Raw genomic sequence first — 18162 nt, forward strand, 5'->3', positions numbered from 1 at the left:
AATAGAATAAAATAAAATGCAGGAGGAAAATCCCTTCTGGGAAGTAATTAAAATGAATTCATCAGATCTGGCAGGGTTATGAGAGATTAATAAAATCTGAAATATTTCACTTGCTTCATTTACATGAAAATTCACTAGCCATTATTTACTACCCACACGGACAAAAACGTCATCTCTAAAAGTACAGGGACAATGGCAAAAGCTGAAATGGGCACCCCAGCAGAGGGGATGTTTTTGTTTGCATTTAACATAGAAAAGATGATTTTTGTAAAAAGTGACATTTTCTTAGAACATCAAAATATCCTCAGACAATATTGAAGATAATCAGCAATAAAAGGGGAATAGGCGCACTGAGCTATCTGTACCAGCAGACTACATTGATACGAAAGAGAACATTAAAAAAGAAGCCAGAGAGATGGTAAGGAGAAAACTGAGGGGACACACAATGGAAGAGTGAAAACTTATCCCCCAAAACCCCAAGAGTATTTAGGAAATATGCATCTGAAAGTGAAGAGGAAGAATGGTTAAACCTTTAGTAGAATTAGACTAACTACTTTAAACTGTGGTCTACTTGTACTGTCATTTCAATGGGTGGGGGTGATTAGAGGCTCAAAGGGTGGCACTGTATACCCATAGGGGCCTTCTAAGGTTTCAAAGGACTGAATCATCATACCCAAAGGGCTACTCTTATTCTTTCTATCCTACATAAGCATTTTTTTGTATCTCCTCCCCCCAATACTTGTCTGTTTTTTTTTTCTCTCTCTCTCTCAGTAATGTAAGTATTAGGGTAATTTGGCCAACAATGTCAGAAAATCCAGATGGAGACAAAAAGCAAATGTCCCTAGCCAAAGAAAGTGCCATTTTAGGGGGCTTCAATATGCCTGAAGTCCTACCTATGTACAGTAAAAATGATTTAAATAATAGAAGTCTGTCAGGATCAGTCACTTAAAAAGGTAGGAGTTACAGGCTGACCCAAAGATACACAGGCAGAAGAACTGCAAGACCTTAGCAATCAGTGGCTGCACAAAACCAGTTTAAGGTTCTGTTTTTGTTTTTGCTGTGTCCCTACATGGTAAAGCAGTCATTTCTGGGGATTCCAAGATGACTTTGTCCAAGAGCAGCCAGTGAGAATCAGAAGTAGAACCTCAAGTAGGTACAGCAAAGGCCCCCAACTTGTCTTCCAATTAGAAAATGTTCATTTATCAGTAACAAACCTGGCTTTTAAATTGTGTGTTTTGGTGGGTACACTGAAATATAGGAACATAATCCTTTATAGTTCTTTCTTGTAACTTCCCAAACCCCAAATGCTCAATCAAAACAAAATTCAAAGTTGTTTCATCCTGGGCCAGGCTAGGGAGAAGCAGAGGCTTGTGGAAGGGAGAAAAGCTTGTCTTTTGGCAAACTGGAATCATTTCTGTCAAAGCAGCAACTTTACCTCTCACAGTGAATGGTTCTAAAGGAAATCTTCCTGTTGTGAGAAGGACATAAGAGTTAACAATACTGTCATCTGACTGTGTCAGATAGACTTACAATGCACAGAAACAGCAACTGAAGATACTCTAACATTTAACTCCAAGTACTTCCTAGCCAATATCTGTCCATATAGGTAACCATTCACTCACTCAGTGATTCTGGTTACTTTTAGAGCTCCAAAGGATTCATCCTTCTGTGGCTTAGCTATCTATATTTTCTATGAATTTGTTCCCTTACTGGATATAAAAGGCCTAACCTTCAAGGTATTGTGAAAGGATGAGTAGGTCCAAGATCAGAAAGGGAACCAAATCAGGGGAGCTCTTTCAAAGAGGAAGTGTTGTATACTTTTTTCTTCTTATTCTTCTTATATATGGCATGGAACATACTCTTGCCATCTTTATTAGGCTTATTTAAGAAATGTCTGGGCAAGGGGCAAAGCATATCAGGGCTCCTATCCCCTGAAAATTGTGAGTTTTCTTAAACTGGGTTAGACTTGGGTTAAATATCCCAAGACATTTAGTTTCTTGAGACGAATGGGCAGACAGAAAACATAGCCTCTGGTTGTCTGGAAAAAAATCACCAAGGATCTATTGTAAGTTAAGATGCATGGATTTTTTTCCCCCAAAATAGAGGACCCTGCTAGGAGTCTAGTCAGTTATATTCTTGAAGAAATGATATTTCTTGGGCAAGAATATCAAAGTCCAAAAGGAGATGTGTGTGGCTAGAAGCCTCAATTCTTGAATGAAGATACACTACTAGTTTATTACAAGCCTTGTTTCCATCCCTTGTATTTGGGCTGCCCAAAATGAGGGAAACTGGAAATCAAGGTTTTCGTAAGATTATCTCCAGCAAGGAGGAAGAGCCTTTTTATCCTGGGTAGATCTTGGCCCCACAGGGACTGAGAATCTTTTATAGGATGCCTCTCAAATCCCTGGCCAAGTTCTTTGACATCTTCCTTGCAAAGCAAATGAAAAGATCCTGTAGTCAAAATGTCAATGAATAAATGAAACAATCTAAGCATGTAAAATCAAATTGTCAAATTTCCTCACATCTCCCCACCCCATCATTCCAATGTGAGTTTTCCCTCCTTGGATTCATGTCAGTTAGTTCTTGCCAGAAGCCAATTTGATCCTGGAGTTCCAAAAAGACATTTCTTCCAAATTGGCTGAAAGCCTTTTCAAATGGAAATTACCTCCGATCCCTTTTCTATCTCCAGACCGTCATAAAAAATGTGCAACTCTTCCCAATCCCATCTCAACCTCCTGTTTGCACCATATGGGATGTGAGGGCTCTGTTCAAAGTGAAGTATTTGTTGTTCTGAACAGGCAATCTCTGGAAAGTACTCTGTGTCTGATTTAGAGTGGCCCATCTTCTCATAACTGTGATAGGCTGTGACTTAGTAAGGATTTCAGATTTAAAGTATGGTCTTTTGAAACCCACCATTCCATAGCAGTGGAAGCATTTCTGGGAAATTCAGTAAATCTTCTGGAACTTTACCATGTATGTATGTGTATATATATCTGTATACACACATTTATATATATAAAATATGTATAGATAAATAGATCTGTCTCTTATATAAAGGGTATGTGTATGCATATAGATACACATGTTCATATATACACCCACACACACACCTATACACATGTACACACACATAAAGTCTTTGAGTCCCTTTTGTACTCAGTTTCATAACATTAATTCCCACCCTTTTAGAGTGTGGGCAGCAGAGAGTGAACTGCACCATAGCTTCTATTTTATAAACAATGCACTGGTTGGGAGGCAGGAAAAATCTGCCCAGTACTTTTCGGACTCACTTGAATCTCCCAGTACAAAGGCCATTGTAGTTTTTTAAAGTGTATAAAATAAAAAAAAAAATAACCCAAACCAACACTATCTACTTCCCTGAAAACATCTACCTATCTGATTGTCAGGCCAGAGCTAGAGGTGGTATACAAAATCCTGGGGTAGGTGGGTTAGGGGAGAGAGTAAGGAGGATACTGATTAGGTATCAAGGTTTCATTACCTTAAAGGCGAAAACCAGGAACCCATAGGCAGCTTATCTTTCAACCCCATATTTTTCATACAAGTTTATAAATGAGCTATCACATTCAATACTCAGAAAACCAAAGCCAGAACTTTTCCACAGGACTCATGTAATAATATCTCCTTTCTAACAGTTACTGCCTCACTAGACTTCAGTAGGTACAAAGAAAATATTGGTGCCGTATATTTGAGAATTGGAGCTTAGTCATCATTAACCAGAAACCTCCTAGGTTCTAAGTCTGGAGCCAGAGAAGATGGGGACGAAAAGGTGGATATAATACATAAATATCTACTGAAAATCTAGGGTAGGCCTAGGGTAAAGATTTCTATCCTCCTCTAACTTGGGCCTAGAATCAGAAAAGTATTGTTTTCTCCTCCCCCTGACAAGTGCAACCATCTTCAGCTTATCATTCCTCTTTCTGTTGGGCCACAGCTTCCAGCTCTTGCTCTTGTACATGATTCTTCTCTCCATTCTTCACAGGGAGGCAGTGGTCATCGCTATTATTACACTCATTACTGTCTCTGGATAAGGTGCACTGGGATGGAGCTGGAAGGGGATCGCTCTTCTCCTCCACAATCAATGTGCCATTGTTTCCATTCACCTGCGAGCGGGCCCGACTCTGATGAAGCTCCACGGATTTGGAAATTACATCTGAAGAGCCCTGTCGGAAACAAGAGATACTTGATGGAAATGGTAATCCCAAACTGGCTGGGTTTCTCCAGGCATGTTCACAAAGTAGCCTGAGAAAGTCTTTGGAAATAGCAGACAGCCTACAAGTCAGGCCTACTGATACTGTCCTAAGAACTGCAATCCAGCAGCAATGAAGATACAATGATGACACAACTCACATAGCTTTAAAACATAATGTTATTTTGTTTTGAGACAAGGTATCCCTGGTTGTCCTGGAACTCCTTCTGTAGACCAGGCTGGCCTCAAACTCACAAAGATGCACCTATCTCTGTCTCCCAAGTGCTGGGATTAAAGGTGTAGGCCACCAAAGCCAGGCAATTTGCTGAAATTTTTATAATATTTAACTAAAAATTAAACTCCTTTCATGAAACAACAACAGTAAGAAATAGTAAATGTTCAAATGTCTCTTCTGGCCTTGTTATTCAGGTGACTTGTTGAAGAAAGAACTTGAATCTAAGCAATATGAGACAATTACAACATTAGCTAAGAGTATGCCTTTGGAGTCGAAATTCTATTTGAAACATTATCTGTAGTTATTCACTTAAGTGCGCCCCCCTCCCCGTTCCAAACAAATCCAAGTGGCCATGTGAGTAGCAGCTATTCCAAAGTGTCAAGCTTTCAGCTTCTTAGTTAGAATAGTGAATTTTTCTCTTCTCTCTCACATCACTAAAATGATTAAAAATAACACAAAAAGGAACATTAAATAGTTGGATTTGTTTATCATTTTTATTTCAAGAGAGGGTCTCACTATGTATCTCTGGCTGTTCCTAGAGCTCACTATATAGAGCGGGCTTGCCCTGAACTCACAGAGATCTACCTGCCTCTGCCTCCTGAGTGCTGGGATTAAAGGTGTACACCCTATTCCTGGATAATTGTTGGAATTACTGTTGATAGAGTGAAGTATGGCTGTATATAGAAGACTAGATTTTGGATTGATATCTGATAACAGCTTGGCACACAACTTTAATACCAGCAGGTGGGAGGCAGAGGCTAGTGGATCTCTGTGAGGCCAGCCTTGTCTACATAGATAGTTCTAGGCCAGCTAGGGTTTTATAGTGAGATCCTGTTTCAAAGGAATAGAGAAAGGGAGAGAAGAGAGTGGAAAGTGACAAAGAATGACAACTGATATCTACTTCTGAACACCGCATAAATATGTATTCACATCTGCACATATGTGAACATACACACAAATAGGTGAAAGCTGGTGATGTAACTCAGTGATAAAGCATTTTCCTAGCATGTGCAAGGCCCTGGGTTCAAGCTCTAGGAACACACACACACACACACATACACACACACACACACACACACACACACGCATATACCAGAATAGCAATACTTCCATCTCCCATAAGGCAAGTCAAGTTTTCTTTTTTTTTTTTTTTTTTTTTTGTTTTTGTTTTTTTTTTTTTTTTTGGTTTTTCGAGACAGGGTTTCTCTGTATAGCCCTGGCTGTCCTGGAACTCACTTTGTAGACCAGGCTGGCCTCGAACTCAGAAATCCGCCTGCCTCTGCCTCCCAAGTGCTGGGATTAAAGGCGTGCGCCACCACCCCCCGGCAAGTCAAGTTTTCTAAGCATCTCTGCTGGGCACTCAAAGCTCAGACAGGCTTTAGACAATCTAGCTGTTGGTGTCACTCTGTTCCCTTCTGGCTGCTTGCAGCACAACTATACTAGGCACAGGTATTCAGGACATTGTACCTGGTTTCTATTGTGTGACCTTTCATTCAGAAAAAAAGAGCCTCTGCAGCCCTGTGGGAACAATTCAGGGTGACAAATGCTTACTGACCAACACCCCAGAGAAGTGGGCACTGAAATCAAAAGGCTAGCAAAGGCATGAAAACTGCCCCCAGACAGTTCAGCTTTCCATGTTTGCCATAATCTCTTGTAATTTAGCCAGAAGGGGCAAAAGATGTCAAAGCAGCAGGATAATCTCAAGAAAGATACTTACTTGTTTATTTCCTTTTTTGTGACCTTTGGATCCTCTACCAGCCTGTTCTTTTCCGTGTCTTTAGCAAGAGGGAGAAAAGTGACCATGAGAACAGAATCCCAAATTCCATTTTCACTTGGTTAACTGCTCATCCTGTCTTGTTAACTAGATGACTCTCTTTAGTATTACCACTGCAAATGTCTACTTCTACCATTGCTATGTTGTACTGAATTATTCTGTGTTCTTTTTTGTCCTCACCACAAAAACTAACTCTTTTTATCAAGTAGAACATTTGTTACATATTTGATGAGCTAAAGTTAAAGCTTATTTCAAATACTAAAGTTGATTAATACATCTTACCTTAACAGAAGGATTCAATAGCTGGGTATTTTCCTAAAGGTACACTAGCTCATACCAACGCATTCAAGTACATACCCTTTTCCTGGCCCACCGACAGAAACCACTTGCATGCCAAAGGATCCTCGACTTCTGGAAGATCTGCTGCCAGCCCACTGGCCCACCACCATGCCAGCAATTTCCAGTTTTCCTCCTTGGGGTGGGATTGGATGGAGACCTGGTAATTGAAGAATAGCAGCAGTGGACGGCAAGTGCAAGATAGAGCAAGAGGTGAAATGAAAGATACTATACAATCTACCTATTCTTCTTATCCCCACTTCTCAATGAGCAGACTATGATAACAAAGGAAGTTCATGCAGGGAAGAGGATTAAGATTTCTCTTTAGATCCACTTGAATAACTGGAGTGGAAGTGAATGATTTCTTTCAACTCTATACCTGCCACATAATAGGAATTTGTATAGAAAAAAGTTTTCTAGCACCAAATATATTTTTCCTTTTTTAAACAATTCAAAATTTTCATCCATGCATATGAGTTTTGATCAAATCCATGCGTTCCTCTCCACTCTAAATCTTCACTCATTCTTCTCATCATGTCACCCTTCCAGCCCCAGCTTCTTTAACACTCAGACAATCAGAGAACAGGTAAGTCAGCTTAAAGGATTAAATGGTTGGCTCCTTGGTCTATACGACTTGACTATACAGGGGGCTGACTCGTACACTGCTCATGTAAGCCCACCTTTGAGCTAAATATAACTGCTGCATTTTGGGACCCTAAAAGTCTAAGTTCAACTTCCAGCTTTACTATTTTTTTAAAGATTTATTTATTTATTTATTTATTATATGTAAGTATACTGTAGCTGTCTTCAGACACTCCAGAAGAAGGAGTCAGATCTCCTTATGGATGGTTGTAAGCCACCATGTGGTTGCTAGGATTTGAACTTAGGACCTTCGGAAGAGCAGTTGGGTGCTCTTACCCGCTGAGCCATCTCACCAGCCCCCCCTTTACTATTTTTAAATAGAGGAGAAACATACAATATACATGTTCAACAGCAAAGATACACTCACCTAATGACATGCTCTTACTAGTTCATGTTAAAATATCCCTATTGTTTATCCTGTTTCAGAGCTGTGGATGCATACAGCTAGAATGCCAGCCTAGAATGTTTAAAGTCCTAGGATTGATTCCCCCCTCCAACCACCATACCCATACAAATTGTTTCACCAGAAGCAGGTTGTTTAGTGTATCAAGATTTGAGCTGCCTGAATCATGCTTGTCTATTCCTTATTAAGTAGAATCTTGGCTGTCAGCATAATTTATACATGTATCCATGTACTTGTTTTCACTACTAAGATGTAATCCTGGGACTGGAGAGATGGCTCAGCGGTTAAAAACACTGACTGCTCTTCCAGAGGTCCTGAGTTCAATTACCAGCAACCACATGGTGGCTCACAACCATTTGTAATGGGATCTGATGCCCTCTTTTGGTGTGTCTGAAGACAGCTACAGTGTATTCATTTAAAAAAAAAAAGTGATCAAATCTCTTTCCATGCTTTTAGAGCTGAAGGTAGGCAATGTATTAGGTCTACCCCCAGAGTGAATGTAGCTACATCAAGCTACTGTCATCTTCCAATACTGACATGTATTTTCAATTCTTTTCCTAAAAAAAGCTTCCTGCAACTGCCTATAAGGAGTGAATGAACTAGCATCAAGCATGCTCCAGTTCACAGGAATTATAACTATCAAAATAAGGAAGTCATGAGTGATTCTTGGTTTTCCATCAGCCCAGACTGCGTGAGTTTGGATGATGAGACTCAAACCACTGCGAAACAAACACCTCTATCGAGAATGGACTTGGATTTCGCTGGACTTTCTTCCATAGGATATAACATTTATAGTCACATGTCACATTACTATACTGTCATGTGGAATTCAAAGTAAGATATACATGAAACTGTTGACTCTACAACTGGCAGGATGCTGGCGTGTTGATTATGAGATACATTAGATGACACCTCATTCTTAGATACTGACCTGCAAACCCTCGACTCCTTGCTTGAGGGGGAGGTGGAAATGAGCCCATGGCTCTGGAATAAAGAGAAACGGGGTAGAGAGAGGGCACCATGGGGGGCACGAAAGTAGGTGAGGGGAGCAGAGCAGAAGGTGGCGGATGATTCATGTTGACGCCTTCAAGGATGCTCTGCCGCATCTTCTCCACTTTGCTGGCCAGGTCAGCCTTCAAATGAGCACAGGAATTAGTACTGATTTGAACTTTCTCCATGTTCCACGCACAGTACTGAGCCCTCTAGGCACACTCTCACAATTCTCTTCCCATTATGGGAACTGAGCCCAGGGCAAAATGCTTCTAGATTATAGCCTCCGAAAGCCTGTTTGGCATTGAAGTTCCTACTCTTCACAAGAAACCTACAATACCATAAGATTATTGCTGACCAGCAGCTTATGAGGAAAACAAATATAACAATAGGGACATCAGAAAAGGGCTGACTGCATGCCAACAATAGGTTAGATCTCTCTTTTAAGGGAGAGGCAACAAAATCAGGTAGCAGAGAAAAGAAAAAAAAAAAACCCTAGATACTTACAGAGCTTTTGAACCTTTCTCACATTCAGGACTGAAGACCCTTACCTCTGATGAGGCTGTGTGCATATACCTAGTTCCAGAGGTTGGTAAACTTCTGGAACTTTGTGGGCCACACTGTGTCTGCCACAACTACTCTCCTCTGCCATCCTTGCATGAACCAAGTCGTAGATATATAAATGAATGAATGTGGCCATGTTGCAATACAATGCTATTTATAAAGAAGAAGGGGCAGGATGGGAGTGATTTTCTGACCCTTCAGTCCCTCAGTTCACTCCCCAATAAACAGATACACTACCGAGTAAGGTTCCCTTTCCCTTGCTGTTTTTCACCTTTCCCAAGGTTATACTGTAAAACCTACTCTATCATCTCCTTACCACTTGCTTCTATTTCTAACCCCCTTCCCCCCAGGAATATCACTTAGAAAGGTGACTTGCAGTATTTGTGAATAAGGAGAAATGACATTCCAAGAGTTCCAGAAAGGGCATATAATACAATGTATGTGGGAATTCCATGGAAAAGAAATACTCTCAGTAAGGCAAAAGTTATAAAAACTTTAAATGGGGAAAAACATAACTCTCCAACACATGCTTTTGTAATAGACATATATTAGATTACAGGTATTGGAGACCATGTTGATTACATTTAGCTTAAGTCTGACACGTTGTCTCACTCGTGGTCCCTACCGAACAAATGTTTTAGCTCTAGCCCCACTTCCATGCCTACAAATTTGTTCCCATACCAGATCAGGATGTGTACTGGTACCTGACCATCACAGAGTTCAACCAGTGATACTCGCTCTCGGCCTGCTTTAATGAGTTTGCTCTGGAACAGCTTGCCATCAAAGTAAATCCAGGGGCAGCAGTGCTCCCATGGGACTGGCTGTCCACATGCATCATTGGCAAACAGAGCTGTATCGACCCCACTCATGAAGAGGGCAGCAAGCTGGATCCCTCGAGCATCCAGTTTTTCAATCTAAAACCATCACAGAGAAAAAAATTATTAAGAAACTACAAGGAAAAGAAAGAAAGAAATGAAAACCTTTATGCCTAAAACAACCTAAAGTCTGTGGCCTCATATGTTTGGTTGCAGTTAAAATGCAGATTCCCTAAAATATTGTATAAAATTATCTTTAGGCAATGTTTATAAGGTACCTATGAAACATAAATGAAGTCATAGTTAGATTTAGGTCCTATCCCAAGATACCTCATTGTGTATACACAAATATTTAAAAAGTCTGAAAAAAATCTCAAATCTGAAATATGTCTGGTCAATTCTGTGCATTTCAGATAAGGGGTACCTAACCTAGATTGTCATTGGTAACAGTTATTAATTATTATTCCTGTAATGTTGACTCTTCCAATTAAATTAGAACATGCTGGGCCGGTGGGATGGTTCTGTGGGTAAGGGTACTGAGTTCACTCCCTAGGCCATCCACATGGTCGAAGGAGAGAACCAGCCCCTGCAAGTTGTCCTCTGGCCTGCACATGGACTTCACGGCACAGTGCACCTCCTGCACTGCACCCACAAGTAAGTAAATAATAAATGTAAATAGCATTTTTTTTAAAAAATGGTCTTACACTATCACTTAAGCTTGTCTCACAGTCATGGTAATACTCCTGCCTCAGATTCCTGAGTACTGGGATTACAGTCATGAGCTGCCATACATACTGCTTTTCAACAGTCACTTGAGTGCAAAAGTCCTTTATATGTCCACCTTTCCCTGAGATGATTTAGAGGATACACATTTTGCTCATCAAATTTGAAACTTTTAAAAAGTGAACACCAAAAGAATATTCAATACTGGTGACAGTGCAATGAGATAAATGGGAAGTCTTACAAATGCTGAGGAATATCTACTGCAACTAAGTAATATATATCAAGAACTCCGAAAATGTTTACATTTGTCAACTCAGAAAGTTTCCTTTGAGGAATCAGTTCTAGCAAGATGATAGTGCATGAACTGAGGAGGCTAAGGCAGGAGTTCTGCTGTGAGTTCAAGGCCAGCCTGGGCCAAGACAATATATCTTATAGAAAATCAACCAGCTACCCAGTCAAACAAACAAGCTCTCTTCTGCCAAGTACATCTACAGTCCCAGCTACTCAAAAGGCTGAAGTGACAGGACCATCTGAGCCTGGGAGTTCAAGCTTAGCCTAGGAAACGTAGCAAATTACACTTGTCTTAGGCTGTTGGATTTTTCCTTTGAGACCTAACTTCAATTATGATGTTGCAATTTTTTTCTCTTTTTTATTTTCTGGTGTTTCTGATTGAAGCCCCCATGGAAATTTGGTCATTAGCACACCCAACCATCAAAGAAAGATAACATAAAAAATGTATAGTATGGCACTGGATAGATGTCTCTGCAGTTAAGAGCACTTGCTGTTTTGTAGAGGACAAATGTAAAGGTTCTTTTGATAGGAAATAGATTTCTGAGTCCTAGAGCAGCTCTTCATGCCAAATCACACCCAGAACGGGACTTGAAACTATATCAGCTTTCTATTGAGCTATCTGACAGGCCAGCCTTAAATAACCACTAGCATCAGTTTTAACTTGTTTGTTTTTATGTGCGTTAATATTTTACCCATGTGAATATTTAGATACTGTGTGCATGTCTAGTGCCTGCAGAAGTCAGAGGAGATAACTGGATTCCCTACTACCAGAGTTATAGATAATAAGCTACCCCATAGGTCCTGGAAATTATGATGTTGCAAATCTTTCTCTCTATTTTTCTGTTGTTATTGACTGAACCAAAGCCTTTTGCACCCTCAAACTGAGCTAGAATAAATAAATAATTTGTCACAGCAATGAAAAAAGTAATAAATACAGGCATCAAAGTTACATATCTACTAAAAGGGGTATCTTGCATTTATGGCTTGTATTTATAGAGTAGAATACATTTAAAATATGCAAATATACAAGAGACTATTCTGTTTTATGCACATTACTTTATTATCTTGACAATACAATGAGTAATGACATAGAAGGTAAAAAAAACAAGTAACCTGGACAGTATCATGTAGATAGGAGGCAATGATGCCAAGATTGAGGGGCAAGGCAATCTATGCTTATAGTTCACTACTATCTTCTATTGCTTTCAGTTCATGGTGTATCTATTTTCTTCCTTATGCTTTTCTATTTTTTCTCCCAGTTTTTACTACTGTAGAGGGATTTTGATCCATCAATATGGCTAGTCTGGCTGGAATAAAGACATGTCCTCTGGTGGTTTAAATATGTTTGGCCCAGGGAGTGGTACTATGAGGAGGTGTGACCTTGTTGGAGGAAGTGTGTCACTGTGGAGGTGGGCTTTAAGAGCCTCATTCTAGCTGCCTGGAAGCCAGTCTTCTCCTGTTTGTTTTCAGAACAAGATGTAGAAGTCTCAGCTTCTCCTGCACCATGCCTGCCTGGAAGCTCCCAGGCTTCTGCCTTCATAATAATGGACAGAAACTCTGAACGTGCAAACTAGCCCCAATTAAATGTTATTTGACCTCCACATGTATACTGTAATTCACACACACCTACGATCACACACTAAATAAATGAATAAATAAATAAATAAATAATGAATAAATAAATAAATAAATAAAATTAGCTAATAGGAGATAGATATTTACTCAGAGGAAAGTAGAGACACTAAGGTCCCTGCAACATATCTTATAAGTGCCAATCTTACCATGGTTTACAAGGCTTGTAAAATATCTTTTCTGAGTATTCTTATTCATCATGGGAGTAGGAGAATATAGCAGGCATCCCTTGGTTTTATTAACAGAAGGTTCTATTTGGCTAAGGTAAATCAAACACTTACCTATAGAATTATTCTTTCCCTAGCTCCAAAAGAAAAGGACTTAAAGTAGACCTATGAGCTTATGCAAGAGAATGTGAGTGTGGTGGGATACACCTATTATCTCAGAACTTGGGAAGTAGAAGCTAATGGATCAGGAGTTCGAGGTCCTCTTTCCTTACACAGCGAGTTTAGGCCCAGCCTGAGACTCTCTCAAAAAACAAACAAACAAACAAACAAAAAACAAAACACACAAATCAAATCAAATCAAATCAAAACCAAAAAAGCAGGGGAAGGAATTTAAATGAAGATAGAATAAATCACCTTGAGTTCTTGAAGCTGATCTGGTTCATAAAGCTGAGTAGAAACTGCCTGTGCAAGGAAGGTGTCAAGTTCATGGCGATGCAGGATTCGGCCACCAGGCCACTGAACCATGTATCTAGAAACAAAAACATCATTATTTGATCACAGTTCCCATCATTCATGTCCCAGACCTCAAGAACCTAAAGTGGTGCCAAGCATTATAGCACACACCTGTAATCCTATTATTTAGGAGAAAAACAGGAGGATAGAGAGTTCCAGGCTAGCCTGGGCATTGTAGCAAGACACTACCAGAAATAATAACAAGAATGATGGCTGGAGATGTAGCTCAGGAGAAAACTTTCCTAGAATGCACACAAAAAACATGCACACACAAAAACTTCCAAAACTTGTCAGGAGTCAAACTCTGAGTTAATTTATAGTAATTCCAAATCTGAGTGGCAGAGGAGATAGACATGAACAACATTGACAGTGTAGTGTGGTATGCTAAGAAAAAAATGCACAGAGTTCTATAAGAACACAGAAGAGTCCAGTGGGCAAGGAAGTCACCTGAAAAACTCATCAGGAGCAGAGTTTCAAGGGGATTGTATAATTTAATAAGACACAAGGTAGGAATAAAGCATCCTATTTTATTCTAGGGAAGAATAATATGGAGGCATTATATGGCAAGGTACACCTGGCTTGATATTGCTGAATGATAGTGGGTAAAATTATAAAGTCGGTCACTATATCATAGTCTCTAAATAAGATTATGTAAATCTTTGTCTCTGAATTGTAGGAAGACATTTAAGGACTATGAGCAGGAGAGTGATACTGACATATGTATCAGTTGAGGTGACTGAATCTGTGGCCAAAATGGACTAAATGAAGGCACTGACAGTAGGGATGATGTTGTTTGGGGATAAGATAAGAGCTGCCAGCATATAAACCCACAAGGCTTGGTCATAGGAATTTCTTTTCCCACAGTGCTAGGGGTGGAATTAAGGACTACATGCATGTTAGTCACTCCCAACCCTTGGCCACAGGTTTTACAGGACAGGGAAGGGAAGGGAAGAACCCAAGACCCCAAGAACTTTGGCTTGTGAAGATGGCGATGACATGGTACCATTTTTAAAGATAAGAAATCTAGTTAAGTACCTATTCACGAGTATTTGAATTGACTGTCAATGAACTGAATGTGTCTTACTATTATAGATAGTGTGAATGAAGAGACAAATGGAAAAAAAAAACTACAAATATATCAGTATAAAATATGTACTTAGCTCCTTAAGGGTGCATAAGACAATGAACAACATCTAGTCTAGAGTTGTTCTAGACTTTGGGAACTTGGCATTTAAAGCAACAGGTGGCTGGAGCAATACATGGAATGAATTCCTGGAGACTCTAGCATAATTACTGGAGCCACAATCTGGCTTGGGATCTAGAAAGTTCTCTGAACTACTGTCCTCCATTGGGGAGAAAACAGTATAAGCATCCCTACCACCAATATTTTTCTTCAAGCTCAAATTTCTTTGAATTTTACAATGATTCTGGAATGGCAGGAATTAACAAATCCTGTGATTTGTTTAGCAATTATATTCTAAATATCTAGGATATGTAGGTAGGAACTCTGTAACCGACAAATCTTCCCTTTGCCTAGAACATTCTGTACTGTCTTTTCTGCTCATTGTTCACTTGGGAAATTTATTCATAATTTATAACCTAGTTTATATTTTCTGATACTATGTTATTTAGCACATAATTCATAGTTTGTATCTTTCCCAAAGTGTTCTTTTTACCAATACTTTTTTGACTTGAAGACTACTTTTTATAGTTTCTTGATTTAGCTTTACTTAAGCTTTTATTTCAAAGCCTTTTATCTTTATTTCTTGGCAAATGTGAAGAAAACACATAAAAAATGTTGTCATCAAGGTATTACATGAAAAGTATAAGTAAAAGACATTGAAAATTACAGACTGTGTGAGTAAAAGAATAAAGTTTAAATGTTTTACTAATTAGCCACAATGAAAATATATTCAAGTGTCTATGTGAATTACCAGGAGGTCTAGGACCTTGGTGTTCTTGATGATCTTTGTTTATTATTTCTCCTTTATCATGAACCTTGGTATAGAGTGGGTATTGGTAAATATTTATTGGAAGATTATCAATCAGGTCATGCTAAAACAAATGAAAAAAACAACACTTAACCAAAACAGAGCTTCCAAAGCAGAATTATTTGCATTATATACATCTTGAATATTATAAAAGAAAAATGATCTAAAGGAGTCAACTGAGAGAGAGGCAAACTCACAGAAAGTCTAATACAATTCACAGGGCATGATCATGCAGGCTGTTCTGAGTGCCTCACTAAATGTATCTAGAGAATCAAAGACAGCTTTATGGAGGAGGAATTAACTTACTTTATTAGGGATTAGAGGTTTTTGCTTGGTTTGATTTATACTCCAGTGTTAATCTGAATTCTTACTATAAAGTATAGCACAGTAGGTGCTCAATAAATATTTGCTGAGTAACTCACTGCAGCATATGCTAACCTCCATTACTGAATCAGTATGCTATTCAATGAATGTTGAATAAGTTATGAGACACAGTGTAGGGCCTAATAAGTTAATGGGGTGCAAGGATAGAAGAAATAATAATTATGATTAAATCTACCAATGTTTAGGTTGTTAATCATACACTATTTTCTAAACTATATTATTCCACTGAGGATTATCTCTGTCAAAACTAAATCATGGGGGCTGAAGAGTTGATCCAGTGGTAAAGATGGCTTGTTGTTCTTGTGGAGGACTTGGGTTTGGTTCTCAGCACTCACATGATTTCTAACGACTGCCTGCAATTTCAGTTCCAGAGGATTCAATGCCCTCTTTTGGTCTCCATGGGTACTGCATGCACATGGTGAACAGACATATATGCAGGCAAAATACCCATACACATAAAATAAAAATACATAAATATAAAAATAACAAAAACCCATATCATGAAAACTTTCCATTTTTGGTGATAAGATAGCATTTTTTCTATTACATAATTATACATAATCATGTAACTATTGCATATTCTATTATAATTTTAGTAAGCTATTATTTACTTATATGTAGTAAATGCCTGTGATATCGTAGACACACTGATAGAACCATTATTTTTATAGAATATAGTGGCAAAGATTACATACTTTGGAGGCTGACTTCCTTGGCATTGAGGTTCTAATACTCTGTGACCCTAGGCAACTGCCTTAACCTTTGGAAGATTTAGTTTTCTTGTCTCTAGAACTGGGCTAGTACAGCTTATATGTGAAAAGGTTCTTTTTATTTGGTAAAACTCTTATTACATACTACATTTTTAAACATAAAAACACTTGTCACTAGCCTATTAATTTTGTGTTGATTTGTGTCAAGCCAATACCATATTGACTTAAATTTAACATATGATTTAATAATTGGAAATCTTTCCTACCACTTCTACTTTTAATTTTATTTAACATTAACAAATTTGTTCTGATTCCAAACTTTCATGTTCATTCTGAGTCAGAAAAATGTAAAAGGCTGGGACCAAGTGGTAGAGTACTTGGGAAGGAGGAGGTTTGATCTAATATTGCAAAACAGAAAAGTATAAAGAGGTATGGCCATCCTTATTTCTACAGACAAAAACACCACAACAAAACTTAAGTGGCCTTTCAAGGGATAAGATTTTAAATTCTGATAAAGTCCATATTTTCTCTTCCAAATCATTTTCTGATGCAAATCTAAGAACTCTTTACTCAGCACCAGATCCAGGATGTGCCCTGCTTTCCTTTCTTTCTGTAGTAAGATAATTTTAAGATAATTTTGAGCTCATGGGGTTTTAAGCCACAGTTCATTTTTTTCTGACTACAAAGTTATCTAATTGGCTAGCACTAATTGTTGAAAAAACTTCAGTCTAGTGAACTGCTTCTTTGTCAATATCAATAGAATATCAGTGTGAACATATGTTCTTGAGTTCTTTGTTCCACGAAATAATCCTTAGCAAATACCTCTGTGTCCTAGACACTTATAATAAGCCTTCACTTTGTATTTTCCTCCTTTTTTCAAGATTGCTTTAGTTATTAAGAGGTTAGTAATCTTTTTTTCCAAGATAGGGTTGGACTATATGTGTTCAGGCTAGCCTTGAACAGGCACAGGGATCCTTCTACTTTTGTTGTGTAGCTAGGAATAAGGGACCGTGCCAACACATCCATTCAACTTTACCTTTTGATATAAGACTTAGAATAAGTTCATTGAATCTAATAAACAATGCATGAAAACTATGGATTGAGGAGATGACATCTTTATAATAGTAAGACTTCCATTCCATGAAGTTTCCAGCTACTTAATATCTCTTTGACTTTTTTCATGAACATTTAGCATAATAATTATTTGAAGTGCTGGGGGTTGAACTCAGGTCCTCATATGCATGCACTCTACAATTGACCAGCCCTAAGCATAAAGATTTTAAGGTTGATTCATGATCTGGCCTGTAAGCAGTAGTTTGACTTAATTGCTACATAATTTTTCATTGATGGACATACCTCAGTACGTTTATCCACTTACCAGTTGATAGATAATAAGGTTCTTTGAGCTTTTTGGCTATTATGATTAATACTTCCATTAATATTCAAGTCTTTCTGTGGGCATATCTTTTCAGTGCTCTTGGAGCGATAGCTAGGAGTGAAATGAATGAGTCATCTGATACATACATATTTAATCTTTTAAGAAAATAATAAATTTGGGGCTAAGAGATGGCTCTGTGGGTAAAGTGTTTGCGGCTCTTCCAGAGGACCCAAGTTCAGTTCCTAGCCCCCACATTAGGTAGGTTAGAACTACCTGAAACTCCAGCTCCAGGAAATGATGCCCTCTTCTGGCCTCCACAGGCATCTTCACATACATGGCACATACTCATAAATATACAGACAGACAGACAGACAGATACACATACATACATATACACACACAAAACA

At 38.6% G+C, this 18162-nt stretch overlaps 1 protein-coding gene across 2 annotated transcripts in view; it reads right to left on the reverse strand.

Moving 5' to 3' along the window:
• Fam120c (family with sequence similarity 120 member C) overlaps positions 1–18162 on the reverse strand; it is a 123963-nt gene continuing 105801 nt past the window's right edge. For both annotated transcript variants that reach the window (XM_021152990.3, XM_029473215.2), the window contains exons 11-16: positions 13194–13308; positions 9856–10065; positions 8529–8730; positions 6574–6712; positions 6160–6217; positions 1–4181 (exon numbers count right to left, since the gene is read on the reverse strand). In XM_021152990.3, coding sequence (XP_021008649.1) covers positions 3927–4181; positions 6160–6217; positions 6574–6712; positions 8529–8730; positions 9856–10065; positions 13194–13308 — 979 coding nt within the window. In that variant the 3' untranslated portion in view covers positions 1–3926. The remainder of the gene's footprint in view (positions 4182–6159; positions 6218–6573; positions 6713–8528; positions 8731–9855; positions 10066–13193; positions 13309–18162) is intronic.

Source organism: Mus caroli, unplaced genomic scaffold (assembly GCF_978045245.1).
Source record: "Mus caroli unplaced genomic scaffold, Mus_caroli_1 scaffold_5, whole genome shotgun sequence".
Lineage (NCBI taxonomy): Eukaryota > Metazoa > Chordata > Mammalia > Rodentia > Muridae > Mus > Mus caroli.